General features: G+C 41.6%; 1 protein-coding gene across 1 annotated transcript; it reads left to right on the forward strand.

Annotated features, from left to right (window-relative positions):
- Window positions 1–2,149: 2,149 nt before the first annotated feature.
- Window positions 2,150–24,390, forward strand: ssh1a (slingshot protein phosphatase 1a). The gene is made up of 16 exons (XM_069709507.1): window positions 2,150–2,380; window positions 5,722–5,759; window positions 12,251–12,351; window positions 15,060–15,124; window positions 15,741–15,862; window positions 16,366–16,434; window positions 16,611–16,676; window positions 16,914–17,108; window positions 17,189–17,282; window positions 18,660–18,788; window positions 19,009–19,055; window positions 19,173–19,319; window positions 20,303–20,436; window positions 20,633–20,699; window positions 20,920–21,628; window positions 21,748–24,390. Exons 1-16 carry the CDS (start codon window positions 2,300–2,302, stop codon window positions 22,855–22,857), a joined length of 3,174 nt encoding a protein of 1,057 aa, XP_069565608.1. The 5' UTR covers window positions 2,150–2,299; the 3' UTR covers window positions 22,858–24,390.
- Window positions 24,391–25,418: the final 1,028 nt, after the last annotated feature.

The raw sequence follows: 25,418 nt of genomic DNA on the forward strand, positions 1-25,418 counted from the left end.
ATTCTAACACATTCAACTGGATATGATTAGATTAAATATTTAATTATACTATGGTCATTTTTCTACGATTTATAACTGAATTATTTAAAAGTAGGCTATATATGAATGGCATGGAGATCTACCGACAGGACAAAGAACAGAAGACACAAAAAGTCACAATCAATCAATCACGACTAAATTTCCCCTCTGTGGGATTAATAAAATCAAAATCTAATCTATCTAATCTAATCAATCAATAGCTCTAATCGAAATCAAAGTAAAATACCTCAAACAAAATAAAGTTCAGCAACTTAACAAACCCGCCTGATACATAGAGTCATTCACTATGTATAACTTTTGCAGTCTATACAGTAATAAGAGTGGTGTATTACGTAACAGTGGGCAATTTGCAGATAAACATGCCTCTTACTTTCATGACTCAAATTGGTGCAAGTGCTGGCCGTTAAAACCGATCAGATGCACATATTGTCGGGACAACCCGCAAAAATCGGAATGTACATGTTTGTTTGTTTTTAAAGTTTTGCCTTACCTTTAGACTGGTACTCTACTACAGACGTGGTTGATCCCTGTTAAAACTTGCAACGACTCGGACGAGGGGCGAAGCCTGCAGCGATACTTCACGTACGCTGCTTTCATGTCACGTTCGTTTAAACCATAATTAAACCAGCCCAGTGTAGAGAACCTTTGACTTTTAGTTCAGAGAGTCATCCGTTTCTGACACTAACATCTCTTGATATGTCAAAGGACTGCAAATGCACCACTGCTGGAAATTACATCCAAAAGAAATTCCAATTTTCACGTTAGGTCAACATATTCAGCTAATTTTTTAGAGAAGCTATCTGCTGACACATACCAACAAACTTCTGCAAATACGCCACACAACGTAATATGGCCAGTCAGTTAATTACCTGGTGTGATTACAAAGTTATAACCAGGGATAACTACTCTGCAGTGACGCAAGACTTACGCATTTCGGGAAATAAAAGGGGATTACCGTGTTTTTCCCACTCTGGCGATGCTGCCTGAATGCAGCAGTTGTACCAAGATGTGCCAATGCCTCACTTAAACCCTACAGGCCATGGCTTGAACATCAACATGACATTAAACAGTGGTGGAAGAAGTATTCAGATCCTTTACTTAAGTAAAATTACCAATGCAGCAAAGCAGAAATAGCCTACTGCATTATAGTCTCACATGAAAAACCCTACTTAAGTTAACGTAGGCCTAAATAATTAGCCTACAAACGGCATAAAGTAGTAAAATATTTTAAAGTAAAAGTACTGTTTGGGCCCTCTGACTGATATATATGACATCATTAGATTATTAATACTGAAGAATCAGTGTGTAATTAGCATGTTACTGTTGTAGCTGCTGCAGTTGGAGCTGGTTTAAACTACTTTATATCCAGTTTTATAAACAGGGACGGCAGATAAATCTGAGCGGTCGTCAGATGATTACTAGGGTAAGAAAGAAGAAAAAACAAAGTTGTGACACACCAAACTGTTTTCAGTGAGATATTGGATCATTTGAATATTTATCTAAATAAAACTGTTAGAAGTTTAGAGGGAAAATAACTATTTGGTGGACCTGTGAACACAGCCTTGTAGGCCTATTTTAAAAGCTTGTTATATTGTGTCAAATCTTCATCTATAAATTAAACATGAATTGTCACACAAATGTAAGAGTAGAAAGTTCAATAATTCCCTTTGAAATGAGAGGAGTGGAAGTTCAAAGTGGCATAAAATTATGATTTTGAAGTAAATTACAAATTCCTCAAAATTAAGTAGTTTGCAGTACTTTCTTTCCACCATTTCTATGTTTAAACCTTAATATATTTTGTTAAATCCTACTTATTGTGTGTATGTGCCTGTTTATACGTCCTTATATATATATATATATATGTTACATCTTGTCTTGTCTAATGACCTTTAAAATGTGACGTGAATCAGTCTGTTTTAAAGGTGGCATACAAAAAAATATTTGCATTGCCTTAGTGTCATTGTTGTTTAGCACTTATATACATACATCTTTTTTTTATTATTTCATTTTTTTTATTTTTTATTTTTTTATTTTTATCATCATTACTACAATTACAGAAAATAAAGTGCCATCAGGAAGGACGGGGCCTTGAAGGCAGCACTTCCTGCACAGAGAGCCCTGCCTGCGGGATAACGCGGCTCCTCTCCCTCCGATCATCCGGCCGTACATCAGTCGTATATTAGCCCCGCAGCTAGCTGCAGCTCAGCAGGCCACAGCGGCGGGCGGCCGGCCGGTGCTTCATCCTCAGCGTCCAGCCACCATGGCGTTGGTTACTCTGCAGCGGTCCCCGACCCCGAGCGCCGCATCCACCGCCAGCACAGCGACCACGACCGCCGGGGAGGTCAGTTTGTCTTTGAGTGAAGTTGAAGCGGCGCTCCCGGTTTTTTGCTCTCCCGGTGTGATGACTGAGGATGAGGAGGATGTAACGGGAGGAAGGCCCGCCGGTTGAAAGCTAAATTAGCATCGCTAGCTCCGTTAGCTCATAGTAGTCAGCGAACGCCTTCGTTACCGATAGCTGTTGCTGACCACATTTTGCCAACATGTCTCGTCACACCTTTTTGAAAGTATCATTAAATTATATTAAAAAAAAAAAAAAAATTTAATTAAAAAAAAAAAAAACCCGCATCTGTTAAATGTGTTGGGTGCTAATTTGATAGCGCTAACATGAGCTCAGATTATGACTGATATAATCTGTCTGCTAACGTGAGCTGTTTGTGATGTGACTGGCTGACATTGAACAAATCTACGGCTTTTCTTGAACCTTAATATCCACGCAGTCTGTTTGGCTCTTCACTGTACTGCTCTTGCAGATTTATAGTGATTTACTCGTACTAAATCTGACATTTTGACGTTTTAACATAACATCTCTTCAACAGACAGTAAATTATAAACAGTCAGCTGGGTAATTTCTGTCATTTTCCGTTTTTGGTGTTTCGTCGGTCCTCCCACTAAGTAGAGGAAAATATGAGATTTCCAGACTGGTAAACAGCCATATGGGAAAAAAAAAAAAAAAAAAAAAAGACTAAACCTGCCTCTTCTCTACTGCAGCAGAGTCACAGTGAGAGTTTTCTTCCGTTTTGGGCACAAATTGTAAGAATAAACTATTAGTCCAGTTAATCCCTCAAAAACTACCATTCAAAATTAATTTCCCTTCAGTGTTTTCAAATACAGTTAGTTGTTCAGGGTTTTCCTTATTGGTTTGTACATGTTCTGCAGATGCAGTGAGGGCTGGGTTGAGGGTAGTTGTTTTTTTTTTTCCACATAATTTTGGACTATTATAATTTCAATCTTTATTTATTTTTTTTTAAATACAAACTGTGTGCTATAGAAAATAATAATGAGAAAACATCGGTAAAACAAGTCCCATAGTGACTGTATTTGAGCTTCATTTTTCTCATCCACCCATATTTAGCACTAAACATAGTTTTTTTTTTCTGTTCATTTGGCTTTTTTGCTGTGAAAAACACTTGGGTGCAGCGCCAAAGTGTTAAAATGGTAGAAACAACCCTGTAGTTGTCAGACGGGGGCGCTAACTACCAGCTGTAAACAGAAACGCTCACCCTGTTCTGCTTTGTATAAAAGTATCAAAGACGTTTATAGCTGTGTTTATTTACAGTCATAAGTGTTTGAGCTAGAGCAATGATTAGTTCAAACCGAGTCAGGCAGAAAATACTCCCCTCAAAGCAAGGTCATAAGGACCATACAACACTTAGATGTAACAACATTACTGCAAATAGATGACTTCTTTTAAAATAATTGTTTTTGTTCTGTCTCTTTATCGCAGAGTTTGCTGGAGGCTCATGTTGAGGTGTGACAGCTGGCAGAAAGCTGCTGCAGCTATGATGTCATCTGCTCATAAGGGGTGGGTGGGGTGCAGGAGTACTACTGTAGGGAGAGGGAAATGAGGTAAACATTGATAGAAGAGAACACAGTAATGGAGACTCTGCTAATCATCCATTGTGCCATGAGCCCCAATGCTGAATATATTTCTTCTCTCCTTCCTAGAAATGGTACTCTCCATTTTTCTGGATATCTTTATATTTTTTTTTTCCCTGCTAAGTGCACTTGACTGGGATTTCCCAGACAGTATAAAAAAAAACATATCTTACAGCCCTTTTCTATCACTTGTTTCAAAGACAAGCATGTAACCTTTGGCATAACTCACTCAGGAATTTTGACACATAAACTATTACACTTTGTGGTTTTAGATCTTATCAATTCATCATTTAGAAAAAAATACTATCCGGGTGTTACGAAACCCAAATTCACTGTATGAATATTTGAGTCTGGACACGTTCTATTGAGAATTGTTTCCAGTTCTTGCATCCTAATGGGTGTAGACCTCAGGTAAATGTTTTAACTATTGGAGTAGCCTTTAATCAATCAGCACTGACCACCATATACCATATGTTGCGTGGTGAAACTCAACCACATCCACCATTGTTGGAACTACCTTAACACCACTGCATGTATCCATCTTCGTTGGTCGCTGGTTGGTCCGCCTTTCAGGGTAGCCGAGCAAACCTTAATGTGAACAGGGTTTTACGATCAGGTTTGAGATTAAATTCACAGTAAAGACGAGGTGTGAGCAAGTCAGGTGGAGCCAGGCTAGAAAAATGCACCACTCTACGGATTTAGTTTTTTCTCAAAATTGGTCTAAGAGGGAGTTGGTTAGTTTTAGAAAAATCCAATCACCATGAATGCACTAGGAACACTATTAAAGTTAAGCAGTAAAGATGTTACTGCCACCACGAAATACAGCACGTCTACTAACATCCTACTTCATGTATGTTTTGTTTTACTAAACGATACTGAATTTGGTGTGTCTTCTGGAGCTAAAATTGCAGGACTGTGACATGACTGGAGCGTTGCTTCTGGCTTTGATTGCTGTGGTGTGTGTTGGGTGGTCATGAACTGAAACTTTCACATAGCCCCCAAATACACCTTCACTGTGCAATTGATGGCATGGTCAGAAAATTGTCTGCGGCGTCAAACGTGCTTTAGTATGTTTACTTCTCGTGTTGATGAACTTCATGTCTGCTCCCACAACTTGTAATTATTTCTGGGTGGTGTGGTTTCTGGTAAATGAAAAATAACACGCGCATATATTTGGAGTGACTACACTGGCGCAGCATCGTGATTGACAGCAGTCTGAGAATAAGACACGGGGTTGATCTTAATTGGACTGGTGCCAGATTTTGTTTTTCTGCTCCTTTTAAAGTCAAATTATACACCTCTCTCTACAATTCCTCTGATGAAACATTCGTGAGCCCATTCTCACTAAGGAGAGCAGTTTACTCACAGGTGAAGAGGAGGCATGAAGTTTTATATCGCTGTTATAATAGATTGTATAGCTTTGTTGCAGATCATTCAATTTAAAGGAGTGGCAGCAGTGGTGTGATTGGCCTTTCAAAGTCAGCCAGCATAAGGTTTTGCGTCTCAATTTTTAGACTTGTGCTTTAAAGAAATTAATAGAAATGATATTCTGTTGAACATGAACATACTGTATGTATATTTCTTCCATTATGGGGTCACCTGGTCACTTTCATTTTTCAAAGCTTATGATTAACTATATGGTAAACTATAGCTTGTGTCTAACCGCTAGGTTTGGAGTATTTCTTAGTATTGCAATAAAAATGGATTCGATATGGTATTTATTTTTTCTTGTTATCTGTATTGCAGGATTTTGGGAGTGAAGATGAACGGCGAATAAATCAGAGGTAAGTTTACTTTATGTAAGCCCTTCTGTTGCATGGTACACGGGAAAGCATGTCCACATTTTCTACACAGGTGTTATTGACTGACTGGCTGCATCTGTCTTTGAGTGATTCAGTGAAATCTGGAGTGGCGGCAGACTAGCTGGCATCAACGAATGAAAAACTGAGTCAGTGTCATAAAACACCTGTCTGTCTGTCTTGTTTGGCAGAGTCATCAATTCTTAATAGACAATTGTAAACATCTATTATTCTCTGTAGTCTCGAGTAATATGTCAGCAAGTGTGTCTGTATAATTATTAGCACTGTTCTCGAACTGTGCATCATCAGTTGAGTCACTTGGCTTGGAGTGCATGAATGCTATGGATTGACAGAAAACCAGTTATAATTTTGGGACTTCTTTGTTTTGTTTGAGTAATTTAGAGTAAAAACACCCAGTATTTGCTGGTCATTGCCTCAGATGTGAACGTTTATTTGATGATTATACTATAAATACTCCAAATAAAAGATATATTTTTGTACTGTGTCACATATTTATAATTTGGTGACAGGTGTCAGAAAGACGGAGATAATGCAGTGTTCGCACAATTAACCTTTTACACCCTGCAAGATTTGGCAAGACAGCCATTATTTTAGTCATGCATGAGTATAAACATCAAAAGTTCCTATACCATATTTGTACAAGGAAATTTGAAATAAGTCACAATTCAGCAATGTTAAAGTTTAGTCATTGCATTGCAGCCCTCACTGTTAAAATTAGTCCTTTTTTGTGTTCAGTTGTCTGTGTGTTTGTGTTTGTGTGTATAATAACTGTGGCAGATTAACTGTATAGTGTGATAAGACCAAAAGTAATTTTTTAGAACAATTATGATGATTTCAAGAAAGCACTTGGCTCCCCTAGGTTGTGTTTTGTGCGTTCAATTCTGAAAATAGGCGCAGTCCGTGTACGTCTGGTTTCTTTTATCTTTGGATAAGAGATAAGTGCTTTCCAAATTGTGACATGCTGACACAGCTGTGTTAAATAATATAGTCAGTTTTCTGCCAAAAGCCGTAACAGAGTCCCCGGTGCAGTTTCAGAGTCGTGAGATAATTTTAAAAAGAGAATAGAACTGCAGTTTGTCTTTTAATCCTATTACATCCATTATTTTATTAACATCAAAACAAATGTACTGGTTGGGGCAGTTTGAATTTAATATGATGTAAAAATGTCTCATAGATATGGGAAATTCTTAGCTTATCTTCTAATCGCTATCTGTAACATAAATACTGGCATTAACCCTCTGGAAAAACAATGGCTCTGGAACAACTATATTATAGGAAAGCACCCACGGGTGCTGCTGCTTTATTTTTAATTTTTTTTAATTTTTTTAATGTCTGCAGTGGAGCTATTTTACTTTTTAGTTCAGATCAGATCAAGACAATAACTTCTGTAAGAGTGTCCATGTCTGTGTAAAATCAACTCATCAGGATGGTGCCAGTGATGACAAAGTAGGTCTTCATGTGTAACTCATATTGACAGAACTCTCTTTTCCAATGTGAACATGCATTGTTCTTCTGATCCGGTGATTTGCTGTTGTGAGATTTGTGATTTCTTTCACGTCTGTATTGCTAAACATCTCGGATAATATGTGGAGTAGAGGAATTCTTGAAGAAACGGAACACAAATGACTATGAAATAAACAAACGCGTCACTCTTAAGAGTTCAGTTTCATTTCAGTTATGCAACAGTGTATGCAATGTCCCCAAGCAACGCGTGTGTGAGAATGCTCCATACATGATGTGAGTCCTTATTTGACCCAAAATTTTGTAAATTTTTTTGAGGGGCCTGTTAAGCCACGTTACGCAATTCAATTGCCAGTAAATTCATGTTTATTTTATTGGCCAATTAAATTGTCTTTGATTTGACGGCTACAATTCTCTTTGGATCAGGATGTACCGAGCTGGTACATCGGGTACATGCTTACATTTGATGATGGACAGCTGTATTTCTGCCAAGTGGGAGTATTTGCGTTTGCTGTTCCTGGCTGAACTCGTAAACGCTGACAAGCCCACAGGGTTGATGAAGGCCAACATAAACATTGTGCAGGTGTCTGTTGCACCGAAACAAGGAGGGATTTCATGTTACCACCTAGTACGCAACAGAGTTGAGCAAGGCACTGAATTGGACAAAAAAAAGTGCGGCTACGTTGGTTTGTGTGTTAACAGGTAGTGTTTAAAGTGACCAGGAAGGATTCGGCTCAGAGGGTGAGACAGAAGACCGACAGACTATGATACGAAATACATCAGAGCACTCGTAATGCGCAGTCCGTTTAAACTTCTTATTTTAATAGCACACTTGTCAAGACGGGTAGTAATTGACATGCCACAATGTGTCAAAATACTCTGGTTATGTGTAGAGAGGAGAAACATATGCAGACAAGGCGCTCTAGGTCTGAATTCCAGCTTCATTTTCCTCAGTAACATGATGTCATTTATTTCCTACTCAGGCCGTCTATGTCTCCATTGATACCTGAGGAGGTCTGTTCCTCCCTCTCTCTCCACCCCTTTCATTGGTGTCAGTGAGAAAATGCCAGCATTATGCAACTTGACGGCCCCAAGAGGAGGCTTTTTTTATGCGCCGGTGTGTGTGAAACACTCTCAGACCGTGGATAAACCAGCCTGACTCCAGCCTCTGTGCAGCCTCTTTGTGGCGAGCCCTCCGTGTAATCCGGTGCACCTCTCTCGCACAGCGGTCCACCTGGTGGCTTAGAGGACACCTGGTCCCGTTTTGCCCCATCCAGGTCCATCTGGATACTTTTGCATCAGCAAACTATTCCTTAATGTTGCGACGTGCCGGTTATCCTTCCCGCTGCTTCTGAAGCGTGAGCTCAAATCAATGTTGTCGCCAAGTCCCTCCACGTCACCCTGCACCTGACGCACCCGAGACGTCAGTGAACTTGCGTCAGTTTGTAGCGCACAGTATCTGCTACTGAAGAGGTGTCGCAGGCGGTGTCCTGTTGTTGAGGAGAATGGGAGGGCTATCTTGTTATCTGTGTCGCAGAGCTTTTGGTAATGTCTGTCAGCAAATCCTCCCAGATTAACAAAGAGTTGTGCCACTTCATTGTATGTATGTGGGGAGTTTAATGCTTGGTGAGAGAGGGAGAGTGCAAAAGAAAGCTAGCGTCTTGATTAGCTTTCAGCTCCCAAACATCTACAGGATCAGTTTCAGTTATTATTGTGCGCTGCAATTGCTCGAGTATGTTTCCTTTCCGTTCTGCATTTAACCGTATTTCTTTTAATGCATCTATATAGAATATTTGCTGGTGTTGCAGATGTATAAGACATAAAAGATATGTCCTCCTTAACCTGCCATACTCTCCAATAACTAACATGTTGGTTTGTTGACTGTAAATGTGAATGAGTGACAGCCAGCGCTAGCCACTTGAAGGAGAGAGACAAGATAATCTCTCCCTTATAAGCCTGTGTATAATGAGATTTGGGAGTTTTGGGATGCTGCCAGTTCTCACTGGCCTTTCCCCCCCATGCTTGGCCCATGTGTTAAGCTCCCTGGAGGCACTACCTTGGATTCTGTTGACCCGTAATGTGGCATGCGCATGGAGACATCTCACCAGCAAGTTTCAAGCCAGCACTCTTCTGTGCCTGCTTTTTGTTTTGCTTCCCCCTGCCTGGATGACAGAGAGAAAAGGGCACTCACTTGGTTTTGAAGACGTGACTTCAGCAACACCAAGATCCTGGAAATGGACATTTTTTGCATTGGCTAAAGAGGAGAACTGCCCTTCAGTTTATATTGAAGCCGACCTGATGGATAATGAGAGTAAACAATCAGAAACTTCGTGTTGATGTACGGGGAAGTCCATCTCTTAAATGATACCGGAGTCTCTTGATTCTTGCTGACAGACTTGGATGTCGGATGCTTCAGTATACTGCAAAACAGTGTGACAGACGAAACAGACTGATGGACGGACGTGGTAGACTGTGTGTGTGTGTGTGTGCGCCTGAGGCAGCGGGTGGAGGCTGCAGTGTGTCCCTGCAGGCAGGAGGCTGACTTGCAAGCAGACGCTCAGATGAGGGAGGAGGAGGAAGAAGAGGAGGAGGAGGAGGAGGAGGAGGCAACCAGAGGGAGTGGCATCTGAACAGACGACACTTTTCCACAGAGCAGCACAGATGAGTGCAGACTGTCAGTCACTCTGTCACTCAAGAGCAGCGGGCAAAAACCTGAAGCTGTCATTCTTCTTTTGCACTTTGCTCCTTCACTGTTTCTGGAGACTGATGAAGAGGAGGTAGCTGGTGCCAGAGAGGCCTGGGTTTGGCTCCGGTCAACAGGATGCATCTAGTTGTAGCACCCATTCAGGAGGCCGTGATGAAGATGCTACCCTATTTTGTGGAGAACGCTGTGTTGACACAGAGTGAGATAAACCGCATGTGAGTTTAGTTTACCTTTTTAAATGAAGTTTGAACAGCTGGGAACTTCACTGCATTGTCAATAGTTTTCAATAGTTTTGAAGCCGTTTCGTAATTAATTTGCTGTTACTTTTAATTTATGATGTCATGGTTTTTGAATGTTGGCTGGGTCATTTTGCAACAGATACCATGGTGTCATTTCAGGCCAGCTGAATCAATCAATCACAGAACTTAATAGATGTGAGATCATGAACCTCTATCAAAATAAGTTATCATTCCTGACCGCTTAGATTCAATTGTGTGTTTCTGTGACCTATTCCTTGTGTCTTTCTGTAAATCATATATAGGTACTGTAGGTTACAATTATGCTAGATCATTTCGGCTTTCTGGCAGGCTTTTCTGTCAATGTCTCTGTTTGCTTTGATACCAGATGTATTTTTAGCCCTAGTGTTTGTGGAGAAGCTGATAGTATGGTGCCGCAGAGCAAGAGACAGTAGAGCTGAGACTGTTCAATTAGGATGTCTGAGTTAGTCCCATGAAGCAGGTGGACAACTCTTGATTTACAGATTAGGACGAGTTTTAAACATCTTCAAATTCACCAGAGTGCTTTAAAGGGCTTTTTTTCTCCTTGAAGTTATCAGGTATCACCGGTTAAGACCTGTCGACTTTACAGTTGGATTACTAGTTAAAAAAGAAAGAATTAGTAGCGTTGATTTGTGCTGAGCAGTGATGAGGTTGTGTCCCTCGTCTTGCTCTTGGTATTGCCTCATATACTCTTTCATTCCCTGACAGTAGACCCTCCTGACAGCCTCGTACATCTCAAACAGAGAACAGAGCGAAACAAAAATCCACCAAAGTGAGACAAAAGTTCTGGTTGAAAAGTGTCCGCCCCCGTGCTTTGTCACTGAAACTTGTTTTTTCTGTGGTGCTGGGGGCGGCCGGAATTTATTGTGAGGTGTACAGAACGAAATCCATTGTTCCCACAAAATCATCTGTTTGGGTCAGGCCTGCTCTTCTGTATGTGGGTTTTGAAAGTCTGATCAGAGATAGCTGGTTTAGGGAGCAGTTTCAAAGCTGGATATAAAAAATAATCATCTTTTCCCTCTTGTTACAAACACAGGCCAATACAGATTTATTTATTTATTTTTAACGTTGTAGTGCAAACTGCAGACACAAAACCTGTTTAGGTATCAACAGTAAAAATTATATTAGTCTTATACCATTGTTGCTATTTTAAGGTGACACAAGCCAGTTATCCTGACACTACTTCAACACAATGATTCCATAACAGCTGTATTTCGATACCGGTTCGTCTGTCGTACCTGTTTGGATTTTGTTTTGAACCTGTCACTCATCAGATCTGTACTTTCCTAACGATGTCCTGGTTTGCCAGACTGCACACACAGAATACACCGTGCATGTGTTCCACCCTGCTGCCAGGTAGATTTATGAATGCGCTCACATTGTTTATCAGTGAAATGGAATGATTGAATTCAGCCTGAGGGAAACACCTCACTTCTTTTTATGGCAGTTCCTTACTCGTGTCATCTGTTCACAGTTCCAAACCTTAACCTAAAAAAAAATTTGGATTTTTACAGGCAGGTGTGGGGTGGTAATTGCTGCTTTTCGGTCATTGTGAAAGTTAAGCATCACAAACAACTGTGGTTAGGTCAATTATTTAGGTCTGTGTTGTATTATAGCAGGCCAGCAGAGACCTGACAAGTCAAATCTAAGTGCAGCTTATGCAGCAGAAAAAAAGACAGATAAGCATTCAGGATCAAAGCTTGATTCATGGTGGCTGCAGACCTGAGGTCTGCCTCTTTAACGTGGCAGCTTGGCTTTTCCACTCAGCTGTTGAGGTAATTTGCCAGCAGCAGACAACAATGATTTATGCTCATCTTGTTGGCTGTGTTTAACTGAACTGAACCATTCCGTTAAAGCTACGGTTTTAATTTGTCTCGTGCCCCACTGCTCAATCTGGTTGTCCTGTGGACGTAATGGAGCGATTGTGCTGAGCTGTCTCTCTGCAGTGTGGTGTCCGATGTACAGTGCCTGTGTTTCAAGACTTGTAACTCTCCTCTCCCATTTGTTTGCAGCCTGAGTGAGAGCTTCTTCATGGTGAAGGGTGCTGCTCTCTTCCTGCAGCAGGGAAGCAGTAACCAAGGCCAGAAAGCACATCCTCATCACAAACATGCAGGTGAGAACCTAAGAAGCACGGCACCGTTCGCCCAAAGTGTCCTTTTGATCTCATCAGTGTCGGCATCAGACTGTTCATCCAGGTTATTTAGTGTGCTGCAGCAGATGTTGTTAGCTGAGGTGAGGAGGATGGAGGCTGCCTCGTTGATAAGCATGTTCCAGACATATATAGCTTAGGCAGATTAGTGTTTAAATCCAGCGTATGGTAGCACCGTGGAAAACACTTCTGTTCACGATTACAGGCGGCCCTCATTGTTTTTTATTACCTATTGTCCTCGGAATACTTTTCTTAATACACAAAGTAAAGTAAATGATTTTTTTTTTTGTCAGGATTCCCTTTATGACATAATTGTATAGTTTTTTGATGTTTTTTTATTTGAAGCAACATAACAAACATTCAGGTGTAATTTTTTTTAGGTCAAATTTAATTTGAGGGTGGAAGCGTTTTTGGCATTGAGTAAATTAATTACATGGGACTAGGACAACATAGATAGGAGGTAGCTGATGTCACAGTTTTGTTTTTGTTGTTGAGAAAGAATCTAAATTATGGACATTGTGAGACTGTGAGTGTCCCAGTGATGGTGATTCTCTTATAACAGCCAGCTGGAAATTAATCACCTCATAAAAGTCTAGCTTTTTCTAAATGTGCCCAACTTTAAACTGGTGACTTCCAGTATTTGTATGGAAGATTAATTCATTGAAACATTTGGCTGGAGAAATAGCCTTGTCATTTTCCAGGAACTGTGGCCTTCAGGGGTAAAGTGTGAGACAGTGAGGTGGATTGACGCAACGTGCTTGATAAAGATATTCCTGCTCTTAGAACTGATGCCTCGCCATCAGCTCCTGCTCATGGGATCCCATCAGCCAGTTTAAAAACATGACACTCCACAGCTTAAAAACACAAAAACAACCACTCCATGATCTGCTCTGACATGTGGCATTTTATGTTGTGACTGTGGTTGTGTTTGGATGTCAGTCTTCAGTGAATACACTCTAAACTGTTTGAGGGCCTGGATTTTGCTTATCTGTAAGATGAAAGTTGGTGTTGTCAGTTAAGACTATCAGTTGAACTGGTTTGAACTACTCGCATCAACGTACACACGTGACACCGTTGTCTGATACGGTATATTTATGTGCGAGTCTCGTATCTGGCAGCTGTTATAAATCTGCCACAGTGACATGCGAAGAACTTACTCGACTGCGATCCACATTGTACATCAAAACCACCAAATGCACAGAACAGAGAAATGGTTTTCTCCTGATTTTACTTCTAGCAGCTTAAAGGTTTCATGAAATAATTGCACAAAAAGCTTTTAGCTGGCTAACGTGTTCAAGCAGTGACTCAGTGGAGGAGCATTGAGATGGCTTCAAAAAGGCTTATCATTTTTATTCACTTTAATTATATGTTATTGGGTTACTATGTACAATGTTCTAAAATAACTCCAAACATTTCTAGAAGAGGATAAAACTCATCTCTTGAGTTTTAAGTATCCAACCATCAAATGTACCTCTGGACGACTGCAGTTTACAATTTGACAGAAGCGGTTTTATACATGCCTAATATATTTTTAATTAGTGTGTAAGTGCCAAAACTCATCTTAGCTCCTAGTGTCCACTTTAAATACTAAGTTATACATTTTGCAAAGTTTTCTCGGAACAATTGTTTTCAGGTTAAACTTTACAGTTTGTCAATTTGAAAGATTGTCAAGTATTAATGTGGATATTTTAAGAGCAGCTCGTGAGTGATCAGATGTCAGCTGAATCGTTCTCTTCCCAGTAAAATTGAACTTATGCTCAGTATTCTTGTCAGTGGGTTGATTAAGGAAGGAATTACTTAATGTTCTGTCGAAAGATTCATCAGAATCAGTAACTTTAAATACAAAGCCTTTCCTGAAAGATCCTTTCAGTTGGTCAGGTTAGTTTAGGATTTAATTTATGTCTATGAGAGTTCAGAAGGATTTGTTTATCAGTGCTCATGCTTTGAAAGTTGGACATAAAGAGAATGTACTTTTCAAACCTGACCGGAATATGAGACAAAGTCATCTATTGCATGTGGAGTAACTAAAATAATAATACTGTGTAACTTGAGGCTGTAAATCCTGAGATAAATGACCAGGCAGAGAATCCGTCACTTTCTGTTTCATGGCAGTAGCTATAATTAAAACCATTCAGGATGTTACGGTTTGTCTGTTTGACCTGCGGCCTCCGTCAGCTGCTACCTTGCATTACTGTTGGTTCATCTCCACACCTCACCTCCTTTTTTTTATTATCCAGCTCAACTGACATGTCTCGGCATCATGAGCACTGAAGGATGTAAAATGAACAAAGACAAGTTCTTGAATTGTTTTGTGGCTGATAAATTTGCTCATGCGAAGACGGGACGTTTATTGTCAATTCGTTTCTCGTCTGTCTGTTCACAACACGTCAGCTGATAAAAATCATTGACCATGTTTTGGTTTCCGGGAGCAGGCTTTAGTTTTTGCTCGATGGAGAGAAGGCCTTAGTGTTAAATACCAGGGAGCAGCGTAACTTTATCTACCTTCACCAGACTACAGCAGTGCCTTTTAATTATATAAACTTGTTGTGTCTCCAGCGTGGATTATATTCTCATTAATATTCTCACTCAATCTTGTCATAGTAGAATAGTCTGTATGATGAGGTAGATTTATAACCACTGACACCGAACAACATATCATCTCCCTCAAACAGGTGACTTACCTCAACACTTGCAGGTGATGATCAACATTCTTCGCTCGGAGGACAGAATCAAACTGGTAAGCGACAACATAAGCATGTGCACACATCAAAACAAAAACAAGCACATAAACACATAAAGGTCAGTGACTTAACAAGCTGGCATATCAAACCCTCCAGAAGGCTTTTATTGTGTACTTAGGATGCTTATTTGCTCACTGTAATTATTAGCTCATGAGAACAGGTTTGAACACACTCGGGAGAGCATTACAAAATGTTTCCATGGCATGTGTGTGTATGTGTTAGTGTGAAGCACAGTTATTTTATTTTATGTTTACCACCTCACACATCCTGAGGACTCGGTTACCCCATTACATCAAGGTTGTAGTCTGTTTTGTTGGTTGTAGTTTTCTTTGCACATGTAGCTCTGACTGACTTTGTTGGACACAGATTTCAGCAGGAGGGTCGGTGCACTCCACTCCTGTTGCCTCTCTAGAGCATTAGCTGCTATGTACAATGAAGAGTTTCGCACTTGTGTGAAGTGTGCATACATTTAACACAATTTTTAGGATTTAATGCTGACGGAAATACTGAAGTTGCCAGTTATATATTTCAAAATCTCCGATAAATATCACAGTAAGGGGCAACTGCTAACACGGGAAAACATTTTTAAGTAACCTGTCTGTCCATGTGCAGGCGGTGCGGCTGGAGAGTGCGTGGTCAGATCGCGTGCGGTACATGGTGGTGGTGTACACCAGCGGGCGACAGGACACAGAGGAGAACATCCTTTTGGGAATCGACTTTACCAACAAAGACTGGTACATATACGCCCAATACATAGGATTTTATGATTTCCGTATACTTGTAAAAGACTAATTTCCATTTCTAAAATGATATTTTCATTTGATTTAGATATGTTACTTGTAGACAAGATATATTATATGTACATGTTTGGAAAAGACCAATCTGTGTTCGTGAATGCAAACGACACTCACTCGCAGCACTGTGCCTCAAACTGGAGCTACGAATAGTTGCTTCGGTCCAACAGAGTGTTTTAAAAACATTTGAAATCTTGCCACTTTTTGGTTTGCCTGAGAATTGTTTAAGTTCACAGATATTCATCAGGCTATCTAAGAATGTAGCAATTGTAAAAGAAGAGATTTTTAATGTTTGAAAATAGAGAGGAAAGAAAATTGAATATTTTTCTGTTTTATTGGTCTTGTTTTTATGTTATTATCTTTATTTCTTCTGGAAAAAGTCATTGTAGAAATTTTAATTTTTCTGTTTGCCTGGTATTTGATTTTTATTTTCATTTTGCCAGCAAAAGCTGTTCAATCGGCATGGTGCTACCTCTGTGGAGTGACACAAAGATCCATCTGGATGGAGACGGGTGAGTTTTTTTCTGCCTCGTGTGTGTCCCCTGTTGTGAGGACACAGCTGGAGCATTATTTCTCTGCTTTTACCCAACACTGCATCAAACCTTGACACTTCAGACGAGCTCGACTTACACTTTGCAACATGATGCTCAAACTAAGGGACTGAGCATCTGTTTTGTTTACTCCTCAGGGGCTTTACTGTGAACACGGCAGGTCGGACTCATGTCTTCAAACCCGTGTCAGTGCAGGCTATGTGGTGAGTAACAATCAGGAGTCCCAGTTAGTTTTCTGATAGGGACACTGATGCAGTGATGCAGGTTGAGGCAGTACTGATTTATTGTGCCACCTGCTGGCTTGAAGATATGTGTGCACAGAACTGCATGAAGCCAGTGCTACATTCATATGATTACTTCACCGACGTAGCTCAGAAGATCAGACATACAGCCGTCATCTACAACTCTAACCTATGTTTTTCCAAACAACAAAAATCTAGGTCGGCCATTCAGGTGCTGCACAAGGCATGTGAGGTGTCACGCAGGCATAACTACTTCCCTGGAGGCATAGCTCTCACCTGGATGGGCTACTACGAGAGCTGCATTGCTTCAGAGCAGAGCTGCATCAACGAGTGGAACGCCATGAAGGACTTGGAGACCACACGGCCAGACTCACCCACCATGTTTGTTGACAAGTCAGTTAACACAATCCATCTTCAGTCAGGTTTCATATGTAGATACTGAAACGTTGTTGATGGAACTTAATCTTCGGCAGGCCTTCAGAGCGAGAGAGGACAGAGTGCCTTATTAAAGCCAAACTCAGAAGCATCATGACGTGTCAGGACCTTGAGAACGTCACCTGCAAACAGGTACAGAAGCACATAAGCAAGGAAATGAACCACTGCTTTGTATTTATTTCTCCTGGTTTGATTTTCAGTGGCTGCATTTATATTTTATTCTCTTTAAATGGAGACACAGCTCAGTGTATATGTACAGTGCATCTGGAAGATATTCACAGCACTTCACTTTTTCCACATTTTGTTACGTTACAGCCTTATTCCAAAATGGATTAAATATTTTTTTTCCCCTCAAAATTCTACACACAAAACCCCATAATGACAAAGTGAAAAAAGTTTTGCAAATTTATTAAAAATAAAGAACGAAAATATAACGCGTACATAAGTATTCACAGCCTTCGCTCAACACTTTGTTGAAGCACCTTTGGCAGCAATTACAGCCTCAAGTCTTTTTGAGTATGATGCTACAAGCTTGGCACCTATTTTTGCGCAGTTTCTCCCATTCTTCTTTGCAGGACCTCTCAAGCTCCATCAGGTTGGATGGGGGGCGTCGGTGCACAGCCATTTTCAGATCAATCGGGTTCAAGTCTGGGCTCTGGCTGGCCCTCTCAAAGACATTCACAGAGTTGTCCCGAAGCCATTCCTTTGTTATCTTGGCTGTGTGCTTCGGGTTGTTGTCCTGTTGGAAGATGAACCTTCGCCTCAGTCTGAGGTCCAGAGCGCTCTGGAGCAGGTTTTCATCAAGGATGTCTCTGTACATTGCTGCATTCATCTTTCCCTCCATCCTGACTAGTCTCCCAGTTCCTGCCGCTGAAAAACATCCCCACAGCATGATGCTGCCACCACCATGCTTCACCATAGAGATGGTATTGGCCAGGTGATGAGCGGTGCCTGGTTTCCTCCAGACATGACGCTTGGCATTCAGGCCAAAGAGTTCAATCTTTGTTTCATCAGACCAGAGAATTTTGTTTCTCATGGTCTGACAGTACTTCAGGTGCCTTTTGGTGAACTCCAGACGGGCTGTTATGTGCCTTTTACTGAGGAGTGGCTGTGAATACTTATGTACATGTGATTTTTTTTTCATTTTTTATTTGTAATAGATTTGCAAAAATTTCCCATTTCACGTTATCATTATGGGGTATTGTGTGTAGAATTTTGAGGGAAAAAAATGAATTTAATCCATTTTGGAATAAGGCTGTAACAACAAAATGTGTAAAAAAAGAATTTGTGAATAGTGTTCCCCTTAACTGCTATTTTTAATGACTTTTCAGACAGTTGAAATTGCAAGCTGGAGGGGCTTCGATATGTTTTTATAGCCTTACACTGCTTTGCAGGCAGAATTTCATGAAAGTTCATTAAACAAAAAGTGATGCATTAACATTTGAAGAGAGGCTCATTTTAATGTGTCTCCACATACAAATCAAGTTGTGCTGTGTAATTCTTTGTCAGATCCGCACAGAGGTGGAGCAACAAATGAACTGTAACCTGAAGGAGTACAAAGAGTTCATTGACAATGAGATGCTGCTAATCCTTGGCCAGATGGACAAACCCACTCTCATCTTCGACCACGTCTACCTGGTGGGTTGATGCTGTCTCTTACATTCACAAACATGTCTGCAACATCTGTCGTTTCCTGTGAATAACTGAGATCAAATGACTCTCTTTCCGTTCCATCTGAAATGAAGACTGGTGTTTAAGTAATCTTCCCTGTGAAATAATTGTTTTGGAGAAAGAACAGTCTTCCAGAGATTTGAAAATATACTCAGTCTAAACAGTATTTTCTCTCATTTGTTTTTAGGGATCTGAATGGAATGCATCTAATTTGGAGGAACTGCAAGAGACGGGGTGATTTATTTTTTGATTATGGAGGAGCTAAGATAACGACACTCCAAAACATATTTTCGTTATGATTTGAGCAAGAAAGAATGTTGTTGATGAGTTAACATTATCTTTCCTCCCCAGGGTGGGCTATATCCTCAATGTTACCCGGGAGATAGACAACTTCTTTCCAGGCACATTCAGTTATCACAACATACGGGTCTACGATGAAGAGGCCACTGACCTGCTCGCTCACTGGAATGACACGTACAACTTCATTGTTAAAGCAAAGTGAGTCCAGAGTGGAAAGAAAACATGGTGCTCTTGTGTTTATCAGTTCACCACAAAGATATCTTAACGTCACAAGATGTCAAAGTGTTAAGATCTAATTTCCCACATTTGTTTTGTATTTCTGGGACCAACTTTGAAAGAAAGATCAAAGATCACATCGAAAGGTTTATTATAATCACTGGGAATGAGAATTATAATTTCTATTGCTTGTTACAGTTTTCTTTCACATATAAAACGAGAATTAAAATACAGAAAAAAAGTCAAAAGCTAATATCTAATTAAGTTTAATATTATTATTATTATTATTATTAGCCTGTTTATACAACATATGCTTCAAGCCTGTACTTCAAAGAATCTAAGCAACTACTGCTCATGCTCACCTATGTGCAGCACATAGAGGTATAATGCCAGTTTAAGATCCTGCTCTGGGGTGCTATTTTCCAATGGAAACATCAGCGATAGATCAAATACAAAATTTCCTTGTGTACAGTTTCATTCACAAGAATGAAGGGCAGGGATCCACCAGTCTTGGTACATCGAAGAGGGATGCACATTTCTTATTGTATTATTGAATTCCCAACTAGCATAAAAAGAGCAACAGATACAGGGAGGGAAACTCGGTAAACTTTGAGAGAGAGAGAAAAAACAAGTAAGAGAAAAAACAAGTAAGAGAACAAAGTGAGCGAATGGGAAAGCTGATTGTTTCATCACAGTTACATTTCAAAACATTGCTAAGTTACCGTAAAACAGTCAAAATATTTTCTAGTGTCTATTTTTCTTCGGATCAACAACGGTAAATACAATAAAATGTGTGGTTGTTGTCTTGTTTGTGAAAATTATTCCCTGGTACACCTCTTGTTGTTATTTAATCCACTATCAGACTGATCTTCATGCTTCATCAGAGAGGCAGAGGAATGTGCAAAAAAAGAACAGTTCTATTTGTATATTAATGATATAGATGTACATATAATTCTCTCCCACAGAAAGAACCACTCCAAGTGTCTAGTTCACTGCAAGATGGGCGTCAGTCGCTCTGCCTCTACCGTCATTGCTTATGCCATGAAGGAGTTTGGCTGGTCCCTGGAGAAAGCTTACAACTTTGTCAAACTTTGTCAAGCAAAGCTGAGAGTATGAGGGCATTTTAGATGCCAGGTACAGTCTTTCACTTGATATGTGTGTGTGTGTGTGTGTGTGTGTGTGTGTGTGTGTGTGTGTGTGTGTGTGTGTGTGTGTGTGTGTGTGTGTGTGTGTGTGTGTGTGTGTGTGTGTGTGTGTGTGTGTGTGTGTGTGTGTGTGTGTGTGTGTGTGTGTGTGTATCACCCGACCGAACCCAGGTTTCATGAGACAGCTGGCGGAGTATGAGGGCATTTTAGATGCCAGGTACAGTCTTTCACTTGATATGTGTGTGTGTGTGTGTGTGTGTGTGTGTGTGTGTGTGTGTGTGTGTGTGTGTGTGTGTGTGTGTGTGTGTGTGTGTGTGTGTGTGTGTGTGTGTGTGTGTGTGTGTGTGTGTGTGTGTGTGTGTGTGTGTTCAGTGTTATATTCTTTTCGGAGTTGAGCTCCGTTTTGACTTTTGCACACTGTATGTCTCTATTTCCAGTAAGCAGCGGCACAACAAGCTGTGGCATCCAGATGCAGACTGTGAAATGGCAGAGGGGCAGCAAGGGTTGGCTCAGTGTTGCGGAGGAGTGGAGGGAGGGCACCAGACTCCAGAGCCGGGGATGTCTCCCTGCTGCGAGGAGGCGCTGTCTGATAAAGGTGCTGCATGCCCCCCCTCCCCATGCAGGACTGTAGCGCTGGAGATCGACCCCGCCTACAACAACTACTATTTCCGCCGGCTGTCTGACTCGGCACTGGATAGCGAGCCATCAACACCCGTGCGCGGCCCCCCTCTCCTCGGCATGGAAAAAGTCTTCATAGAAATCGAGGATGTGGAGCGAGACGCCCTGCTGGATGATGAGGCCTTTGATGGGCGTGAGGGCTTGCCCCTCCCCTCCTTTGGGTCTACAGCAGAGGGAACTGCTGCGCAGACCTGCAGTCGTGGTCCCGAGCCGCTGGAGGAGCTGCGTCTGAGGCTGGAGTTCAGCACGGTGGAGGAGGAGGATGAGGAGGATGTACAAAAGGAGGAGGCAGAGATGGAGGTACTAATGCAGCCAGACGATGGAGGCGGCAGGGAAGGAGGCGGTAGTGAAACGCAAGATGTGGAGGTGGAGGTGGAGGGGGATACGGAGGGTAATGGGATGGACCTGGCAACCCTCAATGAAAATTCCAACAACAACAACCATTTAAGTACTCTATGTAACCACAATGTATGTTTGAGTAATATGATTAGCAAACATTTTAAAAATGAAAATGCTGTCACAAATAACAAATGAAATTTGCATAAATAACCATTGCCTCTGACTTTATTTGTTCTGTCTTTCTTTAGGAAAAAGCTTCGTCCATCCTTCTTCCAGCTGATGCTTCTACTCTGTCTTTGTGGGACCAGACTAACTCCAACCAGAAAGAAGATTCTCCAACCCTGACTTCCAAGCTTTGCCTTAACCCCAGCTCTCCTGAGGTCCCAATTGCTTCATTCCCACAGTCCCATACCTCTTCTGAAGGCCTCACGTCTTCAGTGCTGTGCCCCTGTGGCCCTCTGTGTGACTGTGCCAACTGTGCTGCTTCCCCACCCACAGCCCCACTTGACGGAGAGGAGCAGCCAGAAGAATCACTGCAATCAGTGGAGCCTGCGGACAATGGTGATGTCATGGAGGTAAAGACTGAGGTCGATGAAAGCCAGTCTGATTCAGCTGCCCTAGAGGCTCTCCCTGAGCTGATGAGCATGGATTTGGAGGAAGAGAAGACTGCTGTAGCTTGCTGCCCTGGCCAACAACAGGAGACCCTTTTACAGCTGCGGCGGTCTGGCCTGGTCCGCCGCCGTGCAGAGAGACTGGAGAGACTTTCAGGTTTCTCTCCGGAGAGCCTGCACTCTCTGAAGCCTGTGCACGCATGCCAAAGTTCCAAGAAGAGTCCATTTCACGCTGAAGGGGAGGACGAGTTCTCCGGCTATGCTGGTGACTTCACTAAATCTTCAACGCCATGCCAAGTGCGGTTAGAGCCACTGGTGGTGCCACTGACCAATGAAGCCTTGTTGGGGGTGGTGGGTTCTGGGCTGCTCACACCCATCTCCTCGCCTCACGGCTCTACCCTGACACGCAGCTCAAGCAGTGACAGTCTGCGCAGTGTTCGGGGGAAACCTGGCCTCGTACGTCAGAGGGCGCAGGAGATCGAGACCCGCATGCGGCTGGCGGGCCTAACCGTACCCTCGAGGCTGAAGCGGTCCAACTCGCTGGCCAAGTTGGACAGCATCAACTTCTCCTCCGAGGACCTGTGTTCAGCCTGCTCCTCAGATGCAGGAACCCTGCTGCTCCTCTCACTGTCCCCAGACCCAGAGCCTGGCCTGCAGTGGGACTCGCCCACCACCTCTGCTCTATCCCGGCCCTGCAAGGACCTGCACACTCCAGAGAGAGCGCTACCAGGTGAGCCCAGAAGCTGACAAATCAAGTGGAGGTTACGTGCACTCCACCAGCCCCGTCGCATTTCACCTTGTGGGCCGGAGAAGGTTGTACAGATTCTGGAAACGGGAGAGTGTTGAGTCCGAGGAAACAAATGAAAACAAAAACAATGCCAACTGTCGTTATAAGGAGTGTCCGATCTCCTTTGCCACATTGTTTCTGAAACTGCTGTTCACAGTGATGAACGTCATATTGCTGTATCTGACAAGTGTGTAAAGCCATTGGTTCACCTCTAACTTTGTTTGATTCATGGACAAACAAGTGCCTTACCTATGAGACCTGAGGCACAGAGCTGTGTGTTTGACTGCAGGATGAGACGGTACAAGGCGCTCGATAACCTTTAACTTCGTATCCATTGGCACTTAACATTATTTTTACCTGTCGGGTACAAAGTGGTAGCCTACATAACTTGAGTCCCTCAAAGAGCTCAACAGAAAACATAGTGTTAAATGTAGAGTTGTTTACCGCACAGTTTATGTTTTAGATACTAGAGGGTTGTAAAATTAATGGTTACCTCATGTTGCATTCATGGAGCTCTTGCTCAGACGAACACAAGGCAAGAGTTTAATTCAGTTCATTTGCTGATGTTGAGTTAAAGTGAGGAAATCTGTTTTGAACTCATTTTACTGCAGAAGTGTATGTTAATGCATTAACTATGTGCGAGTGAGTGAGTGAGTGAGATGAAAGTGGAGAGAAAGGGTTGTAACTGTTGCCAGAGGCATGCTCACTGTTTTCAACAAACATTTCTGAGTTTGTTGTTCTTTTGCACTGCTTTTTTATTGAGTGAATACTGGTACACAGCAAGCTATCTTCCAAAATAACATTAAGTTAATGTTATTGACCTCATCATTCCCTACAATGTACGACGTCCTTGGGAGAGCAAGGTGAGGAGTCGTGCTGCATGGCTTGAAATCGTAATACAAACGCCTGGTGTGACAGGAATGGAGGATTGATGACAGTCAAATCTTTATAATGTCTGAGGTTATTTTTCCCAAGCTAAAATGATCTGCACATTTTTGACATAAACATACTGTATGACACATAAACGCATCCAAACCGTTTCATTTTTAAGGGTTGCCAACATTTTAAACTCATTTGTGCTCTTTGAAATGTGAAAGACCAAAGTTATTTGGCTGTCTTAACGAATTGGATTCACAATTGAGGCTGTACAAAATATGTGAATCATCATGTCAATCACTTACATATTTAAATGCTGTCACATCTTTTTTGCACCTTTTGGGAGAAAGAGACTCAGTGGAATCGTCGGGCTCATAGCTGTTAAGCTTTTATGCTCATATCATCAATGAGTTTTAAAGCTTTTGTCACACAAATGTGACAACGATCACAATAGGTTACTTCACAATTTTGTAACCATTTTCTTTTTATATTTAAGTATGCAGTAATTTTTGTACTGTACATTGCTGTAGTTCAAATGCATATTGCACTTTTTATGTTGGTAAAAAAATAATGTACTGTATGTGTTAATTATGGAAATAAACATTTGTTTTACATAACTTGCCATGGGTCCTGTTTTGTTCTGTTTCTACTTTTCTGAGCATAAAGCATTCAAACCTAATTGTGCTGAAAATGTGGAATCAATTGGACTGTACAGTGAAGACATCAGAGACAAACAGAGGAACTACCAGACACAGATATTTAGGCATAACTAAATATATGTGTGTACTGACTCTGCAATGGAGTGCATACCCTGAAATTACATCCTCGTGCCCCCATCTGTATGCTTTGGCAGGAGAGCCATTTTCTGACAGCCAGGTTATATAACATTTGGCTTCCCGTCACTGTTTGCATGACATCAGTGAATTACTTTAGTTACACGGTCTTGTTCCTCAAGGCCTATATGACTGAGTGTCTGTATCATGAATGGTAGGCCCTGTGTGCAGATTAACACGTGGTGGGGAATGGAGGTGGCAGAGATGTTGTTTGTGTGTGAAGTAACATCGGCATACAGCATTTCAGCGTCTATCATGGCATTTACAGAAAACCCCAGACTGATATTGATACCGACGAATATGAAATGGAAAACAAATGCCAGACTGCTGTTAACTTGTGAACATTAAATGAGAGAGGGGCTAAATTCAGCTTCGTGAAACTCATCATCAGTGTGCGAAGAAGCCTGTGGAGTCGGTTTTTGAGCTCATGATTATCTTAAATTAAAGACAGATCGACTTCGGTCCAGACAAGATTCAAACCGACCTGTAACACTTTACAAACACACACAAAAAAAACGCCGGTTGGCAAGAACACTAGTTGCCTGTCTGTCAGCACAGTAGCCTTCAGTCCACAGCCGGTGGGTGTGGGCCAGCCCCTCTTCCCCTTCTTCTGCCGGTGAATTCCTGGCTTACCGTACCGCCACTTTTGTTTTATTATCTGAGGACGTATCCTGTTTTGGACGTCTCTATAGAAACCGGCAGAAACAAAAGAAATGGTCTGAGCTGTTTTTCCGATCATTTTCCCACACTCCTAGGTCGGCCCAGGTTGCCTAGTCGCTCGGCATTTATCGCAGACGCAAACATCTTTTTTT

The sequence above is a fragment of the Brachyistius frenatus genome, unplaced genomic scaffold (assembly GCF_029030835.1).
Source record: "Brachyistius frenatus isolate BFR_SWC_R1_liver_20210118 unplaced genomic scaffold, ASM2903083v1 Contig_83, whole genome shotgun sequence".
NCBI lineage: Eukaryota > Metazoa > Chordata > Actinopteri > Embiotocidae > Brachyistius > Brachyistius frenatus.

What these genes read in the sequence shown, in the direction of transcription:
- ssh1a (XM_069709507.1), top strand. Translation starts at nt 2,300, where the DNA reads ATGGCGTTGGTTACTCTGCAGCGGTCCCCGACCCCGAGCGCCGCATCC. An exon ending in TCCTCATCACAAACATGCAG is followed by an intron (nt 12,352 to 15,059) that starts GTGAGAACCTAA and finishes TCCCTCAAACAG; the next exon opens with GTGACTTACCTCAACACTTG. An exon ending in CCCACCATGTTTGTTGACAA is followed by an intron (nt 17,109 to 17,188) that starts GTCAGTTAACAC and finishes AATCTTCGGCAG; the next exon opens with GCCTTCAGAGCGAGAGAGGA.